The sequence below is a fragment of the Scatophagus argus genome, chromosome 9, assembly GCF_020382885.2.
Source record: "Scatophagus argus isolate fScaArg1 chromosome 9, fScaArg1.pri, whole genome shotgun sequence".
Lineage (NCBI taxonomy): Eukaryota > Metazoa > Chordata > Actinopteri > Scatophagidae > Scatophagus > Scatophagus argus.
The window spans coordinates 977,930-998,436 of NC_058501.1; the positions used below are offsets into that span (position 1 = coordinate 977,930).

At 40.5% G+C, this 20,507-nt stretch overlaps 1 protein-coding gene across 1 annotated transcript; it reads right to left on the minus strand.

Annotated features, from left to right (window-relative positions):
- Positions 1–4,410: 4,410 nt before the first annotated feature.
- Positions 4,411–11,664, minus strand: ggctb (gamma-glutamylcyclotransferase b). The gene is made up of 4 exons (XM_046399333.1): positions 11,335–11,664; positions 11,105–11,250; positions 10,854–10,986; positions 4,411–5,587 (listed from the first exon to the last, which is right to left on the minus strand). The coding sequence occupies exons 1-4, from the start codon at positions 11,443–11,445 to the stop codon at positions 5,423–5,425; spliced, it is 555 nt and encodes a 184-aa protein (XP_046255289.1). The 5' UTR covers positions 11,446–11,664; the 3' UTR covers positions 4,411–5,422.
- Between the last annotated feature and the right edge of the window lie 8,843 nt (positions 11,665–20,507).

The window sequence follows — 20,507 nt, forward strand, 5'->3', positions numbered from 1 at the left end:
TGCAGAAATAACAGCCTCTAAACGCTTCCTATAGCTTCCAATGAGGGTCTGGAGTCTGGTTGAAGGTATTTTTGACCATTCTTCTTTACAAAAAATCTCCAGTTCAGTCAGGTTTGATGGTTTCCGAGCATGGACAGCCCGCTTTAAATCACACCACAGATTTTCAATAATGTTCAGGTCTGGGGACTGAGATGGCCATTCCAGAACGTTGTAGTTGTTCCTCTGCATGAATGGCTTTGTAGAGTTTGAGCAGTGTTTGGGGTCGTTGTCTTGTTGAAGTATCCAGCCCCGGCGCAACTTCAACTTTGTCACTGATTCTTGAACATTGTTGGCAAGACTCTGCTGATACTGACTGGAATCCATGCGACCTTCAACTTTTACAAGATTGCCAGTACCTGCACTGGCCACACAGCCCCACAGCATGATGGAACCACCACCAAATTTTACTGTGGGTAGCAAGTGTTTGTCTTGGAATGCTGTGTTCTTCTTCCGCCATGCATACCGCCCCTTGTTATGTCCAAATAACTCAATTTTACATTCATCAGTCCACAGCACCTTATTCCAAAAGGAAGCTGGCTTGTCCAAATGTGCTTTAGCATACCTCAAGCGACTCTGTTTGTGGCATGTGCGTAGAAAAGGCTTCCGCCGCATTACTCTCCCATACAGCATCTCCTTGTGCAAAGTGCGCTGAATAGTTGAACGATGCACAGTGACACCATCTGCAGCAAGATCATGTTGTAGGTCTTTGGAGCTGGTCTGTGGGTTGAGTTTGACCGTTCTCACCATTCCTCGCCTCTGCTTATCAGAGATTTTTCTTGGCCTGCCACTCCGGGCCTTAACTAGGACTGTGCCTGTGGTCTTCCATTTCCTCACTATGTTCCTCACAGTGGAAACTGACAGCTTAAATCTCTGAGCCAGCTTTTTGTATCCTTCCCCTAAACCATGATGTTGGACAATCTTTGTTTTCAGGTCATTTGAGAGTTGTTTTGAGGCTCCCATGTTGCCACTCCTCAGAGAAGATGCAAAAGGGAGAACAACTTGCTACTGGCCACCTGAAATACCCTTTCTCATGATCGGATTCACCTGTGTATGTAGGTCAAGGGTCAATGAGCTTACCAAACAAACTTTGTGTTCCAATAATTAGTGCTAAAGGTACTCAAATCAATAAAACAACAAGGGTGCCCAAATTTATGCACCTGCCTAATGTTGTTTAAGTAATTGTTGCACACTTTCTGTTAATCCTATAAACTTCATTTCACTTCTGAAATATCACTGTGTTTGTCTGCTATATGATATATTTAACTGAAATTGCTGATCCGAACAACCAATGATTTATAAAGGAAAATCCTGAAAATGATCAGGGGTGCCCAAACTTTTTCATACCACTGTACATGAATACTATTGGGCTTATTAAAACTGCAAGTCTCAGCTTTCCAGTTAAACACAATTTATAGAATTCCAAGACTGCTTTCTGAATGATTTTTGAGTGAGATTCATATGTCTTGAACTTAAATGTTAACAGACAATATTTCCCTTAATAAGTGATTTTTAAAATGAACCTGAGCTAAAGATAATTAGCTTCATGGAAGTTTTAGGTATTCCAGACAGCTTGTTCTCTCGGTGTGAAATGGAATTACTGTATTTTGTTGAGACTTGTTCACGATGGCTTACATTTGGTTACATTGTTACATTGGTTACATTTGGTTACACAAAAATGATGCGCCTTTGAAAATAAAATTGTCATATAACAGTGCATTTGTATGTAACCTTTATGTTTCAAAAATGGCAGAAGGCGTAGTTGGACTTTGGGTATTTTTACATTTTCACATAGCAAATTTCATCGCACAGTTTGTGCAATGACAATAAAGCTTTCTGATTCTGACATTATCAAATTTGGCTCTCTTTGAAAAAAGTTTGAACAGCCCTGCATTACAGTAGTAGACAGTGTGATGTCTTTAACGGGTTCTCTTTGTTCTGCTCCACTTCTGTTCCACCAATAGATAGATAGATATACTTTATTGATATACTTTATTGATCCCAGGCTGGGAAATTACAGTGCAGCAGCAGCGATACACACAATAAGCTATACAAAATGTTAAAAATAGCAAAATACAAGGCAATATAAAAAAAGTGTATATACAACAAATAAACAGTGTAATGTTGTGCAAAATAAAGTAGAATGTAAGGTGCAATGAACCGAGTGTGTAAAACATATAAAGTGTGTATAGTGACTGGGGGGCAGTCGTGGCAGCCAATAAAGCTGATTCTTCTTCTTCTTCTTCTTCTTCTTCTTCTTCTTCTTTGTCTGTATGTTATGAGCAGAGTTTAGCTGTTATTGTACAGTGTGATGGCATGTGGCAGGAAAGACTTCCTGTATCTGTCCCTTTGACAGCGGAGCTGTAGCAGCCTGTGGGAGAAGGTGCTCCGCTGTCTGTCTACTGTGTGATGGAGAGGGTGCTGTTCATTGTCCATGATGGATAACAGTTTGTTCAGCGTCCTCCTCTCCACCACGGTCTCAAAAGACTCCAGCCTGAGAACGAGTACAGAGCCAGTCTTCTTGATTATCCTATCAAGTCTGTTAGCATCGCTGGCTCTGATGCTGCTGCCCCAACACACAACAGCAGAGAAAATGGCAACAACAGACTGGTAGAAGATCTCCAACATCTTGCTGCATACGTTGAAGGATCTCAGCTTCCTCAGGAAATAGAGTCTGCTCATCCCCTTCTTGTACACAGCCTCGCTGTTAGAAGTCCAGTCCACTCTGTTGCCGATCACCACTCCCAGGTATCTGTAGCAATGTAAACCAGGGTGTAGGTTGTAGGATGTTGTCCAAAATAAGGACTATACTGGACTTTCCCTCTCACCCTCTCCACAATGTGCTGATCAGCTATAGACTCTTACTCCCATGATGCACCACAGAGCGACACAGGAAATCATTCCTGCCTGTCGCCATCAAACTGTTAAACTCTGCACTGTGACGGACACACTTACTTTATATATACAACGTATATATGTTACACATGTAAATATCTGTATTTTTTTTAGATTTATACTTATTTTGTTGTTTATCCTATTTTTATATCTTTCACTTTCTTTCTTGGTTGGGAGAACTGCAAGTGCAATGTCTGTACAAAAAAGAATTTCCCCTCGGGGATAAATAAAGGAATTCTGATTCTGATTCTCTGTGCACCACTCTGGCCTCATCTGCAAACTCCACAACATAGTTGTGGGATGTGGGATCACAGTCATGGGCATACAGTGTGAGGGGGCTGAACATGCAGCCCTGGGTTGCTCTGCTGATTTGCCTAATGGTTTCACAGGGAAGACCGCTTTGAATCCTGAGTTGAAATAAACGATCAGTTTTCCGATTTCGGTGTTGTGTGAAGACTGAGTGGCAGGCAGTGGAGATAGCATCCTTTGTGGATCCAGTGTTTCTAAAGGCAAGCTGGTGACGTCTCGGCTCACCGGAATGTTTGTTATTGGTTTTTTTTTCTTTTTGATGCGTTGGAAAACCAGTTTTGAAAGGTTCTTCATTACACTTCATTCACTACATCAGAACGTGAATGATCTCCACAGGGTGGTAGTTGTTGAAGAAACAACTTTTTAGGTATTTTTTAGGTGCAGGGATGATTGTAGCTATTTTTAAGCAGGAGGATTGACATTCCCCTGTGACAGAGATATCTGAAAAATGTCGATTTTCAGTTGATTGTTTTTAGTACACAGGCAGCTTTGCCATATTCACAGATTTTTTGCACATCTGCTGTTGATACTGACAGTTGTCAGTTCTCTGGAGGTGGAGGGGTCTTTACAGCTGACTCTTTGTTGATGTGATCAGAGCTCTTTTCCTGTATGCTTTCTTGCATCTGAGCGAATGCATGTCTCTCTCCGTCCAGATCTACATGCTGACCTGCATCCGACCCTCTGACAAACCTAGTGTCTACCGTGAACATCTGCCCATGTTGTTCTTCTATGTAGTGCTAGTATAATTAACTAACAATTAACAACATATCAGCTAAAAAACAAATAAATGCAATACATAGTTTTTTCAGCATTCCAATTGAAATAACCTGTCATGTTTGTCCTTTGTAATGTATGTTTCTCTCTCTCTCTCTCTCTCTCTCTGTCATCCTCTCTGTCCTGTCTACCTCTTCTCCCCCCCCCCCCCCCCCCCCCTCACCCAGTTACTCAGGAAGATGCTGTGTCCACAAATGTTTTGTGGATGAAGTAACTTCACTTGATTTTCCATCAGCATGGGGCTGAGTAGATTATGACTGTAACTTAATTCCTGGGTGAACTGTTTCTTTAATGAAAGATGTTATGCTCGGTTGCCTCAAATGCAAAAACCAACAGATAGTTAGTTGGATTATTTTGTCAGAGAGATGAAACAATGTCATTAAGAACTGAAAAGGTCAAAAAGTAGCTTTCATCCACCTCTCATGTCACATTACTGCATCTCTAATTATTTGTAGAGGAAGTAAATACCCAAATATACTTTTTAAAAATGTCCAGACAGGAAGTTTTTAAGTAATATAGTTTAAGTATTTCAGCGTGAGAAATGTTAAAGAGCAGTTTGTGACAAAGTACAGATTCATGACAGAGAGTGCATTCATTCAAGTCCAGAGCAGGAATTTCCCTTTCTGTCATTTTCTTTAGTTGAGTGAAATGATAAAATAGAAGCTGTTTCTGGGTTGACATAAACCGCTTTAATGTATATTTTTTAAAAAATGAGTATCACAAATATTGCATTTTATAGAACATTAAAGAAATACATTTGTGTCTTAAAAATTTCATTCATAACACATTACAGTTTATAATTTAACCTCCAAGGTCACTGCTTTTTTATGCTGATTTTCATATTAGTAAAATTTATGAAAACAATCCTTCAGTGACAAACTTACTTTACTTAGGTAATCATTATGCCTGATATTATTTCTGATTATTGTAGATTGCCAATGTGAAGCAGAAGTTACAAATCATTCTGCACTTATAATGTAACTGTAGTGCTATGCCACAAAGGGAGGATAATTTGTGCTTCTTGTAGTCAGTGGGGAAAATGTCAGTGTGGCTCTTTAGATGTTTTATCTGTAGGAGCCTCAAAGTGGTGTTACGAGCAAGAAATAAGCATTGAAATATATCTCAGCCATAAATGTTTAAAAGCATGATGTGAAGTCAAAAAGAAAATAAAAAAGTAATTATTACAAGTATTATTACTACTGGTAATAGGTATTCACTCAACATTTTGGGTTGATCTAACACCTCTATACTGTGAAAACTATACAATGACAATGCAGGCAGCTGGAATTAAGGTTAGCCGAGTTAGGCATGAAGCAGCTAGCTAAGGTAGACTTATTAAGTTACAATATTAAATTGATTACAATGGTGTGAGGGCTTTTCTATAAATATACTGGCATCTGTTGGGTTATCATGCATCAGAACAGTGGTTGGCCTTCTCTGTGGCTCTTCTTCTGGCTCGCTCCAGTTCAGCCATCATGGGCAGAGGACCCTCATACATGTTGGTCTTAATTGCTCGCAGCTTCTCCTGGTAGTCCTTTGGCAAGCCATTCTGCTCTGCTCCCATCACAATCACCTGCAGTGGTTAAAGTTGAATATATGAACTGTCCTTAAATTCAATTCGCATACATATAGTGGACTCTGTGAATAAGCACTACAGAAGACAAAGCAGTGAGCACAAAGCCACGGCATCCCTCTCTACATGCTGTTTTTATCTCAGGCATGTTTGGAGCGCTCACACGTGCAGAAGAACAATCTGGTATTCTAGCTCACAAGCTGTCAGATGTGTAAAACGTAGCATGGCAGGGGGTGTGTCCTGACTGTTTTGACCTGCTGATCACATTGTCAGTTGACAGGAGGTGTGACCAGACTGATCCCTATTCCAGATGCTTCAGAGAGAGAAATGGGTTGGTCTGAATAGGTGATGATGCGCCTGGTCCAATTCATGATCATATTCTTTTGTCATCCTAATTCAAAACAACAGCTTCATACAAACAATTTAGGATGAGTTATGTTCGCTGTCAAGATTTTTTTTTTTTTTCCCTTTTTGAAGTGTTTTCTTACAAGTATACTATGGAGGATTTTCCTTAAAAAACAATACAAAAAACAAACTCTCTCAGCCATCACCACCATTTCTGGGCATCAAAGTTTTGGAGAGACATACAGTTAGGTACATGTATATTGGAACAAGTTTTTTGGCCTGTAAACCAGTGCTGGTCTATTGTTGTCAGAAAAGAAAGAAAGAAAGGAAATGATTAAAAAATATATTAAGATATCAGGGAGCCACAATGTGGAACTGGGTGACATGTTCCTTCATTACCATGAACACAAAAATTACTATGATTATGATGATGATTGTTTACCTGTTGACTGTAGATTGATGCAACACGATGCACCACAGAGGACACAGGAAATCATTCCTGCCTGTCGCCATCAAACTGCTAAACTCAGCACTGTGTCGGACACACTTACTTTATATATACAGTGTATATATTGTTTTTACACATGTACATACCTGTATTTTTAAATTTTTTAAAATTTTGAACACGTGTAAATACCTGTACTTTTAGATTTTAGATTTATACTTATCCTGTTTTGTTTATCCTATTTTTATCCATCCATTTTCTATACCGCTTATCCGTCAGGGTCGCGGGGGAGCTGGAGCCTATCCCAGCTGACTACGGGCGAGAGGCGGGGTTCACCCTGGACTGGTCGCCAGTCAATCGCAGGGCCAACACACAAAGACAAACAACCACACACTCTCACGCTCACACCTAGGGACAATTTAGAGTAGCCAATTAACCTAATGTGCATCTTTTTGGTATTGTGGGAGGAAGCCGGAGAACCCGGAGAAAACTCACGCAGGCACAGGGAGAACATGCAAACTCCACATAGAAGGGCCCAGACCGGGATTCGAACCTGAAACCCTCTTGCTATGAGGCGACAGTGCTAATCACTGCACCACCGTGCCGCCCTTCCTATTTTTATACTCTTCACTTTTCTTTCTTGGTCGGGAACACTGCAAGTGTTTGTCTGTACGGAAAAGAATTTCTCTTCGGGGATAAATAAAGGAATTCTGATTCTGATAGGTGATCAGAAGCTGGCAAGGTTTCTCTTCTAACAAGCTTGTTGTTAACAGCATGACAGCACAGTATAAATTGTACCCTCAGTTATTTATTTGTTCTCATTCTGTGTATAGTGTATGGGCTGTATATTTATATGCACCCTACATCATGCTGTTAAAGGTCCAGTGTGTAGGATTTAGTGGCATCTAATGGTGAGGTGGCAGATGGCAACCAGCTGACTACCTCTCTCCAATGGTAATTTTAAGGTAACAAAAACATTATTCTAATGGAGTTCCTCCATCGTATCAAGTTTATAACTACAGCTTTTAGTTTTGCTGCTTGAACGGCCCATGATATTTGCATATCTAACATTACTACACACATGAAAACATTTTAAATTACTGAAAGTAGCCTCTAATTGTTAAGGTAAATTATTAAAGAAAACACATGACATACAATATCTAATATAGAATAAAGAAAACACCAGGGAAACCTTGCACTGCTTCACAAGATTGAAAAGGTAATACAGACCCCAGCCTCTGTTGATCTTGTACTAAATGCCTGTTCTTGTGCTGTCATGATCAGTGCTGTGTTCTCCCCCAATCCCGCCTTTTTCAGCCATTGCTAGGATTTCTTGATATCAGCCACTTCTATCTGTTGGTGGTACATGCTATGCAGGGTGATGGTTCATTGTCCTCTCAGTTATCATCATCGAGTTTCATCTTCTATCTCAGGGGGCCATCTTCCTGATGTATTCCTAAATCTTTGTTATTTCATCCTGGACAGTGGTTCTGACACTCACACGTCCTCAGTCTCCCACATTCACTTAGGGTACAGTCTCAGGATACTGGGGTGAAACCCTCCATGTATCATGAGGAGCTTCCTTGTCTTGATGTCAACAGCCTCTGTGTCTTCCTTTGGCCAGCTTGTTATACCAGCACGGTATCTGATGACTGGCAGGGCATATATGTTGATGGCTTAGGCCTCCTCATGGTTATACAGGCGTGTGCAGAATGACAGCGGGGATAGTGCATCACTTTGGTATATGCTGCAGTCCCACTGAGTTCTTGATGAAGGCTCCCAGTGTCCTGTTGATGTTGTACATTTCCAAGCATTCTACAGTGCATTTCTTGTAGTCTATCCAGGTGGTGTACAGGTTGGTCTGCCTGGTCTTGCAGTCTCAAGTGACTGTACTATCTGCCAGTAGCTGATGCATGTGTCCTCTGGTATTATGTCCAACTGTTCATGTCTGACTCTTTGTTGGATGTCTGGCATTATGATGATTACTGGATCTTGCTGTGGAAGATTCGTGTGGTCTGCTGTTAGATCCAGTAGTCACAGAGCCTTGGTGCTACGTGATATCTCCTTCTCCCATATGTTCTTTCAGTACTGTTCAGACGCAGCCCTGGATGGGTTATTATTGCCCTGCCACAGAGAGAGAACATCCTGTTTATTCTCTTAGCTTCTGCTTCTCATGTGTACCTCTTCAGGTGGGCAGTCAGAGCTGTAAGTCTCGTTTGATAGTTTCCAGGATCTCAGGTATAGATTTGTTCTCTTTTTTATCACTCCTTTCTGTAATTCTGAGAATTGACTGACTTCTCAGCCTATATGTTGGGTTTGGTTTTGAAGCATCCATATATCCCACATACTTGTATAGTAGCATTCCAACAGTTGCACATACATATATATATACATACGTATAGATAGATAGATAGATAAATATAAGTATGTGTATGTTTGTGTATACATATAACATACATTTGTGTGTTTGATATACATATGATATTATATACATATGATAAAATCTGTCACAGGGTGTCCAGCAAATCATGTGGGCTTTGCAAACAACTGGCAGACTTTCTGGGGAAAACCTGGTCTGATTAGGAGAGACAGCATTTATCCCACTTTAGATGGCGCAACTCTCATATCCAAAAAGAGTTTCCTAATAAACTAAAACTATGATAACCCTGAGTGGAGTTGCAATCATTTTTGACTTGAGCCTATCAATCAACTCAAGTCTAAACTTATTCGAAAGCCTTATTCTTAGTCTTACTCTTAGTCTAATTCTTACAATGTATGGCGGTCCTGGTCCATACTCTGAATTTCTATCTGAATTAGAGTTTTTATCAATTCGAGTCCTAAAAACAAATAAAGTCAATATAGTGAGTGTTTTTAATATTCATGTAGACAATGACAACAATAGCCCCTGTGCAGTATTTATCTCTCTATTAGATTCGATCAGCTTCTGTCGATGTGTACACAAATCTCTCCTTAAAAAGCCTATTCTTTATCCAGAGATTTTGGGCCACTGTAGACCAATATCTAACCTTCCCTTTCTCGCCAAGATCCTTGAGCAGTCACCAATCAGCCACATGACCTTCTAGAAAGTAGCAGTTTATTTGAGGATTTTCAATCTGGTTTTAGAGCTCATCATAGCACAGAGACAGCACTGGTCAAAGTCACAAATGACCTTCTCTGTACTCGTATTGTTAGACCTTAGCACTGAATTTGACACCACTGACCATTACATTTTATTACACACACTGGAACACTTAATTATCAATAAAGGAACTGCATCAGACCAAACTCAGTTCGTTCATTAATGATGAATCTCCCTTAATACGCAAGAGTTAGTTATGAAGTTTCTCTGTGCTCTGACCAATACTATTCACCCTATATATGCTTCCCATTGGTGATATCATTAGGAAACACTCAACATTTTCATTGTTACGCAGATGACATGCAATTATATTCAATAGTGAAACTGGATGAAGCCAATCAACTAACCAAACTTCAACTCCAAAATTCTACACTCTTTGGATGCAGAGTTACTTGTGGTTCCTAGAGTCACCTAAAGTAGAATGAGAACCAGAGTGGTTAGTTATCAAGCACCTCTCCCATGGAATCATCTTAATGTTTTGGTCCAGATGGCAGACACCCAGAGGCGGTTTTTGCTATGGGCAATGTGGGCGACCGCCCAGGGCGCAATCTATTTGGGGGCGCACGAGCGCCCCTCAAAAAAATGTTATGCTGCAGTTATTATAACAAGTTATAATAAGTTAACGTTCCTTTTTATCAAGCCTATAGTTAGAGCTGGTCTGTGATAGCCCCTAGTTATGCTGCTGTAGGCTTAGACTGCCAGGGGACCTCCTATAATGCACTGAGCTTCTCTCTCCTCCTCTAACTCTCCTTCTATACATATTGTATAGTCCCATTAATGCATGTCATGAATTTGTGTTCTTCCTTTGAGTCTTTGCACTTTCTTGTATTGCAGGTTTCCCATGTACCGCTTATTCGTCCGGGTCATGGGGGGGCTGGAGCCTATCCCAGCCTACTACGGACAAAAGGCGGAGTACACCGGGGACTGGTTGCCAAACAGTCACAGGGCTCACGATCTTTTATCATTATCACTAGCACCATTACCACTCCAACTACTATTATTGTTATTATTGTTTTTATTAGTTCCAGTACTGGTATTGTTACTGTTACTATACGTTATTAATTAATTTGTAGTGAGCTTGTAGCTGAGTGCCATTGATTTGGTAGGGAAATCATAAAGTACTGGGTGACAGCCTAATACATTATTTATAAGGGTGTTTTTATTGGTTTTGTTGGCAATAAAAAGGTTGAGTAAAATAAGCCTCATTACGTTGTTTAAAACTTTATAAGTTAAGATAAGATGTTTGCCATTCATAACTACCCAGAAGGAATCACTCATTCAGCAATACATTTTAGTGCTCTGAGCCCTTAACAAGGATGCATTTATAACAGCCTTACCTGTAGGTATTGTGGTGATGGGGGGGCATACACGCAGCTGTTCATTATGTAGGTACGACAGTTTAGTTCCTGGCCTTTAGTCTTCACTGATAGTTCCACGGGACTATATGCACCTAACGTCACATTCTCTTGACTGTGTGCACACATGCAGGTACATAAAAACACACACATCATAGATGTCAGTTTCACAGGAAAACATTCAAGAAAATCTATCAGATGCCACAAAGGAAATTATCAAATTCAAATGTTACCTGTCTAGAGACTCAAGATCAGACATATTCATCCTCCACACCACACCCCACACCTCGTCCCCTGGACTATGCTCTATGGTGGCTACACCTCCATGCCACCGGTCACTGGCAAGGCCTTTATGGTTCCCAAACACCAATTTATAGTCCTGAAAAGTGAAGAAGCCTGACATTAAGTATGTAGTTAACAGTGGACAGAAAGATAATGGTCCTACTGTAATATTAGACAGTACCTTGAGTCTGGCCACGCAGTGTACTGTTGCAGAGGGGTTCTTGAGTTGGAGACGCTCCTTCAGCAGGTTACTTCCATATGCAAAGTACAGGAAGGTGTGATTATTCTCCATGCTGTAACTAGTTTCTGCCAGGAGGAAGATGAGAACGAGGAGGGTTGAGGTGAGGAAGATAATATTATGAGCAGTCCGAAAAAGGCAACATTTACTGGTAGATAGCCAAGCGGAGCCACAGCGGAGGGTTTGGAGAATCAGAGGGAAGAGCAGTGTTGATAGAACAGGAGTTTGAGAGTGACAGAATTGAAGTACTGGCCTTCCAGCACTCACACACCATTCTCATGCTAATCCCCTGCAGTGCCACTGAGCACTATTCACCCTCACAATACATGGTTTGCCTCATGTGTTGAGCCAACAGCTGTGAGCGATACACAAAGATGACACACACACACATCACACACACAAAGAGAGACAGAGGGAAAGAGAGAGAGACTTTGACTCTCAGAGGTACGAAATACACAACGTTTGAGGAGAGCTAATCCTGAGCATCATATTCTGTAGATCATCGTATATTTTTCCTGCCCTGTTTTCAGCTTTGTGACAATGCACTTTCCAGCTAATCCACGAGGGTTTTTTTTTATTTGGGAGGATTTTCAGAGCCAATAACAGAACACTTAATTCATCAACTTAACACAAACTTTCAAACTGGACAGGAAGGATGTGTGTGATCTGAGAAGTAACTAGTAAGTAAAGGAATGGATGGACCAGTACCATGGGAACGTTTCAGAAAGTACTATTATGATCTAATTATAATCTGATTACTGCAAGCATGTTGTGATTCCATTTTTACAGCTACTAAATTTTGTTTTGTGGGTGTTTTTCCTGGGCAGAGACTGGTGGAGTTATTTGTATGCCTTGGAAAAGGCATTCATGGTCAGTTGCAAGTCCTCCTCCGAGAGGAGCAGCAAGGTAAAGTCAATGTCAAAGTCAAAGTCAGCTTTATTGTCAGTACCATATGTACTAGACATACATAGGAATTGAATTTGCATTGCTCTGTAAGGCCCACGGTGTAACAAATAAAAGGTAACAGAAATGTAAACATTTTTAAAAGATCATACAAAAGAAGAGGGCTGAGAAAGAGTAAATAGTTTTAAAAAAAACAATAACAACAGGCTCATAGCAGCAAGCTGGTTGCAGTGATAATAAAGTGCAAGTGCGGGAGTTCAGTTCTCCATAGGTTGCTGGTGCGGCTCAGAGTTGGTGGGTGTTGTTAGACGAACATAGTGTCTCAGTTTGTGTGTGTTGGGGGGTTGTTAGACACACACAGTGTCTTTAGTTTGTATGAGTTGTATGTGGTGTCCTGCCTGATGTCAGCAGACTGAAGAAGCTGTGACATGGGTGGGTGGGATCGCCTGCAATGCAGAGGAATCCACTACAGTGGCGTTGATGGTCAGTGGAGGGTGCTGGGTGTGCTTTCTCCTGAGATCCACAATCTCCCTTGTCTTCTCCACATTCTCTGAATGTGGAGAGAATGCTTTTCTTGCCCTGTTTAATAATGGTTTATTTTTTTAATTTTATTTTATTTGTAAGCACCTGGTGCCTTGAAGTGGGGTTGATCATCAGGTTTTTACTAGTGAGAGGTTATAGTGACATCATGTGGCAGATTTTCTCCTGTTAAGTGAAGGGTAGGAGAGATGTCAAGGCCTTGTTTGACTCCAGCGTCATCCCTGAAAGGCCCCATTTCTCCTGCACACCAGCTAAGCACTGTTGTACTTTAGTACACTGGTGTACAGGGCCGGTTCTAGGCAGGCATATATGAGGGGGCAGTCACAAATGTGAAGGGGGCACCATGTATACACATCATGCTCCAGCACTTTCCTGTACTTATAGTAACAGTGCTTTCTTCATTGAATTGGGTTGTTAGCTATGTGTCCAACCCCAACCTGGGGAAGTGGACTGCACTTTGTCAGGCCTCTATCTACAGACCTGTCCAACTTGCACATGTATGGTACATGATTGCGGCTGGACACATGCCTCTGTAGCCCCTTGTCTCGATCAAGTGCTGCTTTCCAGTTGTTAAAACCAGTTAAGGTAAAAACAACATCCCTCTCATTAACGATGCTGTCATATTTCCGACAGGGGAAACTAAGCAGGCATCTCGCACAACAGCACACTCTAGCCATGGTGGTGTGCGGTACCAGGCAGGATTGAATGATCTTAATGTTGTATCAAATGCACGCTTTGGGTAGCTACCCAGTATTGGCTGAGATGGTGCATTGCCACTTACAGTTTTTCTCAATTGTTTACACACATATACTTTTACTTGAGACACAATGACCACAACATGTAGCTCATGCACCAACCAGCTGAACCAATTCGGCTAAACTACAAGCACAATTCCTGCTTTACATTCAAATTGCAGTTCTAAAACACATTTTTCTCAAAACACTACAGATAATTCTCTGCATTCAGCACAATTGGAGAAAAAAGAAAATCTCTTGTTTTCACAAGGAACACACTGTCATTCAGAATTCTAAAGTTAATTGTCCTACTATGCACACTGACTCATCACATGGACAAACACACAGCTTTACAATTAGCAATCAGAGCTTTAACAAAGGGCAACAGGCGAGCTCTTCTGTTTTGCAGCAACAGATGCCAACACTGGAAACAGAAACACAAATACCTCTTGGTAGCTAAGGAAGACGCATGTGGAGATATAACAGTTGATGCTTTTCATGGCTGGATGCTGGATTTCCCCCGCTGCTTGGCCAGGGAAAACATTGCTTGTGATGTGGATGAGGTGCTGTGGCCAGACCGAAACAGAAGACAAGATGCAGATTTTTTTTTTTTTTTTTTTTTTTTAACTGTGACTGTACAGTAAATTCTTCTGTTGTTTTGTATGTATACCACTGTATGTGCAGCTTTTTGTTGGTTGGGATGTACACTGTGTTCATTGTTTTTGTGGGGAAAATAAAATATATTTGTACCATGTATTTGTGCGTTCTGAGAATAAAAACTATTTTATATTTTACAACACACTTATGTATGTACTGTCTGTAGTAAGTGTAACACTGAACAAAAACAAGGCCTAAGTCATGATGAATGGAGAAGAAGTGTTTTCCATTCATCATTACATTAAGCACCTCAGTGTTCAACTGGTTCTTAAACATGGCTGTTCATATGATGGTTTGCATGTGTCATTTGAAAACAAAATACCATTTTGAGAAAAAACAACATTGTTTTGAATGTAAAGTTTCATTTTGCAGGAGAATTGGGGGGTTTTGCCCATTGTGTGTGTGTGTTTTTGATTTGTGTGTAGAGTTCTGAGAATATGAGGCATGCTTTCAGAAAATGTGTGTAAACAGTTGAGAAAAACTGTAATTGGGAACCTGTGATTTCTAGAAATTGCAGAGGTCATCTCTTGTCTTGATCCCATGTGAATGTGCCACCATGAGGTTCATATATAGACGTATGTGGCTCAGAGTAACATACCTTGACAACTTTTTGATGGATTGTCTCAAAATTTGATCAACATATTCAAGGCCCCAGGGGGATATATTTTCCTGTAGCTCTGCTTGATATCTTTTTTCCCTTATTTAGTGAAATATCTCAACATCTAATGGATGGATTGGCACAAAATTTACAGACATTCATGGTGATAAAGACTTTGCTAAACCTCTGACTTCTCCTCTAGCTCCCCCAAGAGGCTGACATTTTTGGTCAGTTGCGGTTGGGCCATTGAAATATTTCCATAAAGTATGTGTGATAGGTAGAGTGGTAGTGGTAGGTTCCCCTCATTCTTTCCTGATCCTACACTGCCAGGAACGGCGTCTAGTTGAGGTATGTTTCTCTGTTGTTTTGGTTGAAAATAGTTTTGGTATATGTACTTAGCACTTCCTTTATATCTGTACAGGTGCAGGACGGAGCACTTAAGCTGCTGGTCACCGTGCTCCCCTCTCCGTTTGGTGCAGTGCTCATCATGCGTGTATGTGTGGCTGTATCATGTGGAGTTCCCGGGTATGCCTGCTCTAGTCACATTATCTAACACCTTGTATATGATGCATGTTTTTCATACTAGGAACGGGGAAGTGATGTCGGCTCCTGGTGCAGTAGCTGAGCTCTAGGCACTGCTGTTTTTGCCCATTTGTCAAATATGTTTGGTGTGTTTATGGTAACTTTGTTGATTAGGTGTTTTTGTATAAGTTGTTGTAGCCATTAGTTTTTTTCTCCCTAGTTGGGTTAAGTTTTGTTATTTTTTTGTAAACCAACATTGAGTTTGCACTCTATTCTGGAGTTCTCTTAATACCAGCATAGGTGGGTCGGTCAGAGGCTTACAGGTGGTGGCTCACTAGGTGGAGGGTCCCCCCCCTACCCCTTGAGTTTATCTGCATGCTTAATACTGTGTTGTGTTCTAACCTGTCTTTTTGTTTTGCAGTGTGTGGGTGTGTGTGTGTGTGTGTGGGTGTCACCCCCCACTTCCTGTTGGTCTCTTTCATACCACCCCTCCTGCTGGTAAAATGCTCCAGTACAGTGATACCTTTTTTAAGAGAGCATATTTTTAGTAGTGGGATTTTAAGCCAAGTCGGTATGTGATATGGGAAATTCTGTTTAAATAAAACTTGAATATTGTTGTGAAACTGGAAATCCACCTCTCTGCTTCTTTTTCTCAAATCAAAGAACCTGTGTGGTATTCTCTGGGTGAAATTCCCAGAGTGGCGTTGACGTATTGTCAGGGGTTTAGAGCTGCCCCGGTCACATATGGTACACACATTCAGGGTTAATAACTTTGAACTTTTCATATCCTGCTGTTGTCAGGCCAAATTTTTTTTTTTTTTTCAAAACAGCACAATGCGAACATTTTTGGTTTTAAACAGGATTCCACATTTATCTGATCTGAATGGTGTGATATTCTCAATCCAAACCCAAACACAGTAGGCAAATGGACCAGACATTTTTTTTCTTTTTTACTCTTACTTCTACACATCCAAGGGACTCACTGGTATGCTGGACCACTGGGGAAAATTACAATGGTAGATATGGTCAGTGCTAAATCAGCCTAGGTCTTGAATTCATGATGCAGTCAAACAGGGTTTGTGTGCTAATACTCGTACATATTCAGCTTCTCTTCCTATTACCTTCCTGAAACATAATAGGATTTAGGGCCAGAGGGGAGACAGGGGATTTGTACAAAGGTAAGCAGTTTGTTTGATGGTGATGTACATGCAACCTCTGAGGTCTGACAGAGACTACATGCTGTACCAGTCCCTGTGGCAGCAAAGCTAATTCAGATACACAAATGAATGTCAATACCACGTAATTCCTTGTATCAGAATGCAAAAAGTAATGCTTTCAAAGCAATACCCAAAAATGATGTTGAGAAAACAACTATATTCTATTCTTCATCAACAAATTCAGAGAAAAGAACCAAAATAACAATGGTTGCATCTGACTAACAAGTATTTTGTGTGTATCCAAAGCCTGATAGATCTCATTCCTGTTTGCCATAAATTATGACTCTTAAATATAGCCTTATAGCCTGACCTGGCGGCCTATGAACTCCCAACCTTCGAATAAGGCACTTTGCTGTATTTAGTATTCTACGTATGCTGTAGGGTGGTGCAGTGGTTAGCACTGTTGCCTCATAGCAAGAGGGTTCCAGGTTCGAAACCTGGTTCGAATCCTGGTCTGGGCCCTTCTATGTGGAGTTTGCATGTTCTCCCTGTGCCTGCGTGGGTTTTCTCTGGGTACTCCTGCTTCCTCCCACAATACCAAAAACATGCACATTAGGTTAATTGGCTACTCTAAATTGCCCCTAGGTGTGAGGTGCAATGTAGAGTGTGTTAGTGAGTGGTTGTCTATCTTTGTGTGTTGGCCCTGCAATTGACTGGCGACCAGTCCAGGGTGTACCCCACCAAATGTGAAGGTTGGCTTGTTTTTAACTTTATTTTTATTACTACTATTACAATTACTTTCATTATTATTATTGTTTCTATTGTTCCATTGCACTACCATTATTGAATGGTAGTGCAATGGAACAATAGAAACAATATTAACAATAAGAAACGTTTTTTTTTTAATTATTATATTTTGATATAATAATTTTATTTTATTCAAACTGAATTTATACTCACAAATTGATTGTACAATGAGAATATATATTGCTATTTATATACAACATATATAATTTAGCACTGATGTTGGGAATGTATTTTTTTAACTTGCAACTGGTATTGCTAGAACGTGCACGTAGAAATGTTAAATTGCTCCTGTTTTTACACAGGCCAGGTTTTTGATGGCGAGCTAGCAAACAGAGTTCCATGGGATAAGACTGAAGATTCTCCCAGGACTCAGCTGAACTGACCTTCCTGCACTTTGGGTCTGGTAGGAGTAATAGGCCTGGACATTCTCCTCAGGACCCTCATACATTTTTTTGGGGTCATTGAATTGTGTTGCACTTCCGGGATACGGACGAATACATCCTTTGGAAGGATTTGCGGGATATAATCTACACTGTGTGGAAATTGTACATTTTTCTTGTACGCACATTGATTGTTGTTGATTGAATGTAATTGTCTATGTTTTTCATTGTTTTTCACAATATATGGTACCACTCACCCAAAAACTGTTTCCTTGTTCATGCCTTCTTTTATACTCTCCTCTCCTAGAGCCAAATCTAGACTTCTGATAGTGGCCCAATAGCTGAATAATTAAATAACTATAACTTAAGTAATATATAGGTTACACTATGCACCTCTGTCTGTGTGCTTTTGTTGTGATTTGACACTATATAAATTAATTGAATTGAAATGAATTGAATTTAATTGAAGTTGGTTTGGATTTTATAGGGCAGTAGACCTATATGTATCTATATGTGACAACAATTAACTGTAAAAAATAAGACTTTTAAAGTAAGTAAGTAAGACGCACACGAGTTGTGTTTTGGTATTTGTGCAAAGGCTACATGTGCTTAGCTAATTTTAAAAAAGTCACAGTCAATGAAGAAGTAATTTGTATCTACCCATTATTTAGTTTCATAGGAGAGAATGTAACCCAGTTTAATCAAGCACAGACAAAGTCTAATTTAACAAAAATTAAAAACAAGGCCAAGGATAATGATATTAATAATAACCAACAATTAAAACACACCTTTGACTTTCTCAAATAATGACATAGTTTGTGATGTGGTTGATGATTCATCTGGTCAAGGTCTATTTAAATCTTGAAGAGCTCCATTTCTCATGTTATATTCATCCATCCATCCATTTTCTATACCGCTTATCCGTCAGGGTCGCGGGGGAGCTGGAGCCTATTTCCCCCTCCTCATCCTTGGTATGACTGTTTGCTCCCTGGGTGCTTTTCCCCGTGTTCTTCATTACTCCACTACTTGAAACTATTTAAAAAAGAACTGTGGGGAATGGTCCTACCAAGCTCATATATTTACAACTTAATCAAATTCATTTCTACTGGGTTTAATGTATTCTATCCAGTTTGATTACGTATTAGAAAATTTGTCATGTTGCAATCTTAGGGAATATGTTACTTTTTCCATTTTATATATTTAGAGATTGGGTAGATTAAATCTACCCAATCTTTAATCGAGGGTGCTTGGGGCTTCAGCCACCTTCGAGTTATGGCTTTTTTAGCTGCAACCAACAGAATTTTGACAAGGGTTCTGTTTTTAGAGTATGTTTCTTCTGGGATGTTGCAGAAGTATCCATACATCCATCCATTTTCTACACCGCTTATCCATCAGGGTCGCAGGGGGAGCTGGAGCCTATCCTAGCTGACTACGGGCGAGAGGCGGGGTACACCCTGGACTGGTCGCCAGTCAATCGCAGGGCCAACACACAAAGACAAACAACCACACACTCTCACACTCACACCTAGGGGCAATTTAGAGTAGCCAATTAACCTAATGTGCATGTTTTTGGTATTGTGGGAGGAAGCCGGAGTACCCGGAGAAAACCCACGCAGGCACAGGGAGAACATGCAAACTCCACACAGAAGGACCCAGACCGGGATTTGAACCTGGAACCCTCTTGCTATGAGGCGACAGTGCTAACCACTGCACCACCGTGCCGCCCCTCATGTTATATTGTTTTTGTATATACCATGTGCATAACATAACTCCTCCCACTTTGGAACTGTGCATCACATGGCCAACAGTGCTGTTCAACAGTGATGTGTCGTTCATGAAAGAGTCATTCAATATGAAATAATGTTTTATATGACTCGGGAGTAACAAGTCCTCTCAAGGAACAAGTGAGCGGTTTGTTCATTTTCATGGAGTGCCTTCTATTGCCATATGACAGGCAGCTGCATAAGCTCTGTCAGCAAGACAGGAAACAGAAATGATTAGTTCACGACTCAATCACCTGTGAGTCCGTCCTCAGGTCCTCGTTCACGTGACAGTCAGGCAGCTCAGGCTGTGTGGCAAGTAGCAAGCACTACAGTTCGTTCACGGATCGTTCATACGGTTCATTCTTTCTTTCATTTGTCACATGACAGTCACCTAGTCACTGTCGTGCTGTTAAACAAATATGGCAGGGAGGATGCAGGACACAAGTCACTTTATTGTGGTGTGTATTTGCTTTCCCAGCTTTTCACATGGTTTCAATTGTTTGTGGCTTTTTGTGTATTATACTTGTCAGCTGAAGCAAACAATCATGCCTTCTGTATTTAGTGTTTGTGACCCACGGCCTTTTTTACAACGCCCACAAGAGGGCTACAGCAGGACCTGCTGTAAAAATGAACGAAATGACTCAAAAAAAGATTCATTCAATTTACTGTTTGAGAGTGAACGATCTAATTCAGTAAAAAGAGTCGAACTTGCCACCATTACCATTTAACAATGCAACAACATATTATTCTGAAGATGCTATGAATACCAATTTTGGTTATAGTTCACAGCAGGAGCTGAAACTAAAGCATAAAATGTCATTCAGTACACTCATAGCTTGTATGGGTCAAACATACACAGAGCTTTCACCCAGGAGACTGCTGTCTGTGTCTCATGTGAAGTTAACCAATGTAAAGTACTTAACTTACATCATGTCTTTTATTGCATACCTTATGTACTGAAGATTAATTCAATTCAATTCAATTCAGTTTATTTATATAGCGCCAATTCACAACAAAAGTTATCTCATGACACTTTCCAATTTGAGCAGGTCTAG

What these genes read in the sequence shown, in the direction of transcription:
- ggctb (XM_046399333.1), bottom strand. Translation starts at nt 11,445, where the DNA reads ATGGAGAATAATCACACCTTCCTGTACTTTGCATATGGAAGTAACCTG. An exon ending in GATCTTGAGTCTCTAGACAG is followed by an intron (nt 10,987 to 11,104) that starts GTAACATTTGAA and finishes GTGTGCACACAG; the next exon opens with TCAAGAGAATGTGACGTTAG. An exon ending in CATCACCACAATACCTACAG is followed by an intron (nt 5,588 to 10,853) that starts GTAAGGCTGTTA and finishes TAACCACTGCAG; the next exon opens with GTGATTGTGATGGGAGCAGA.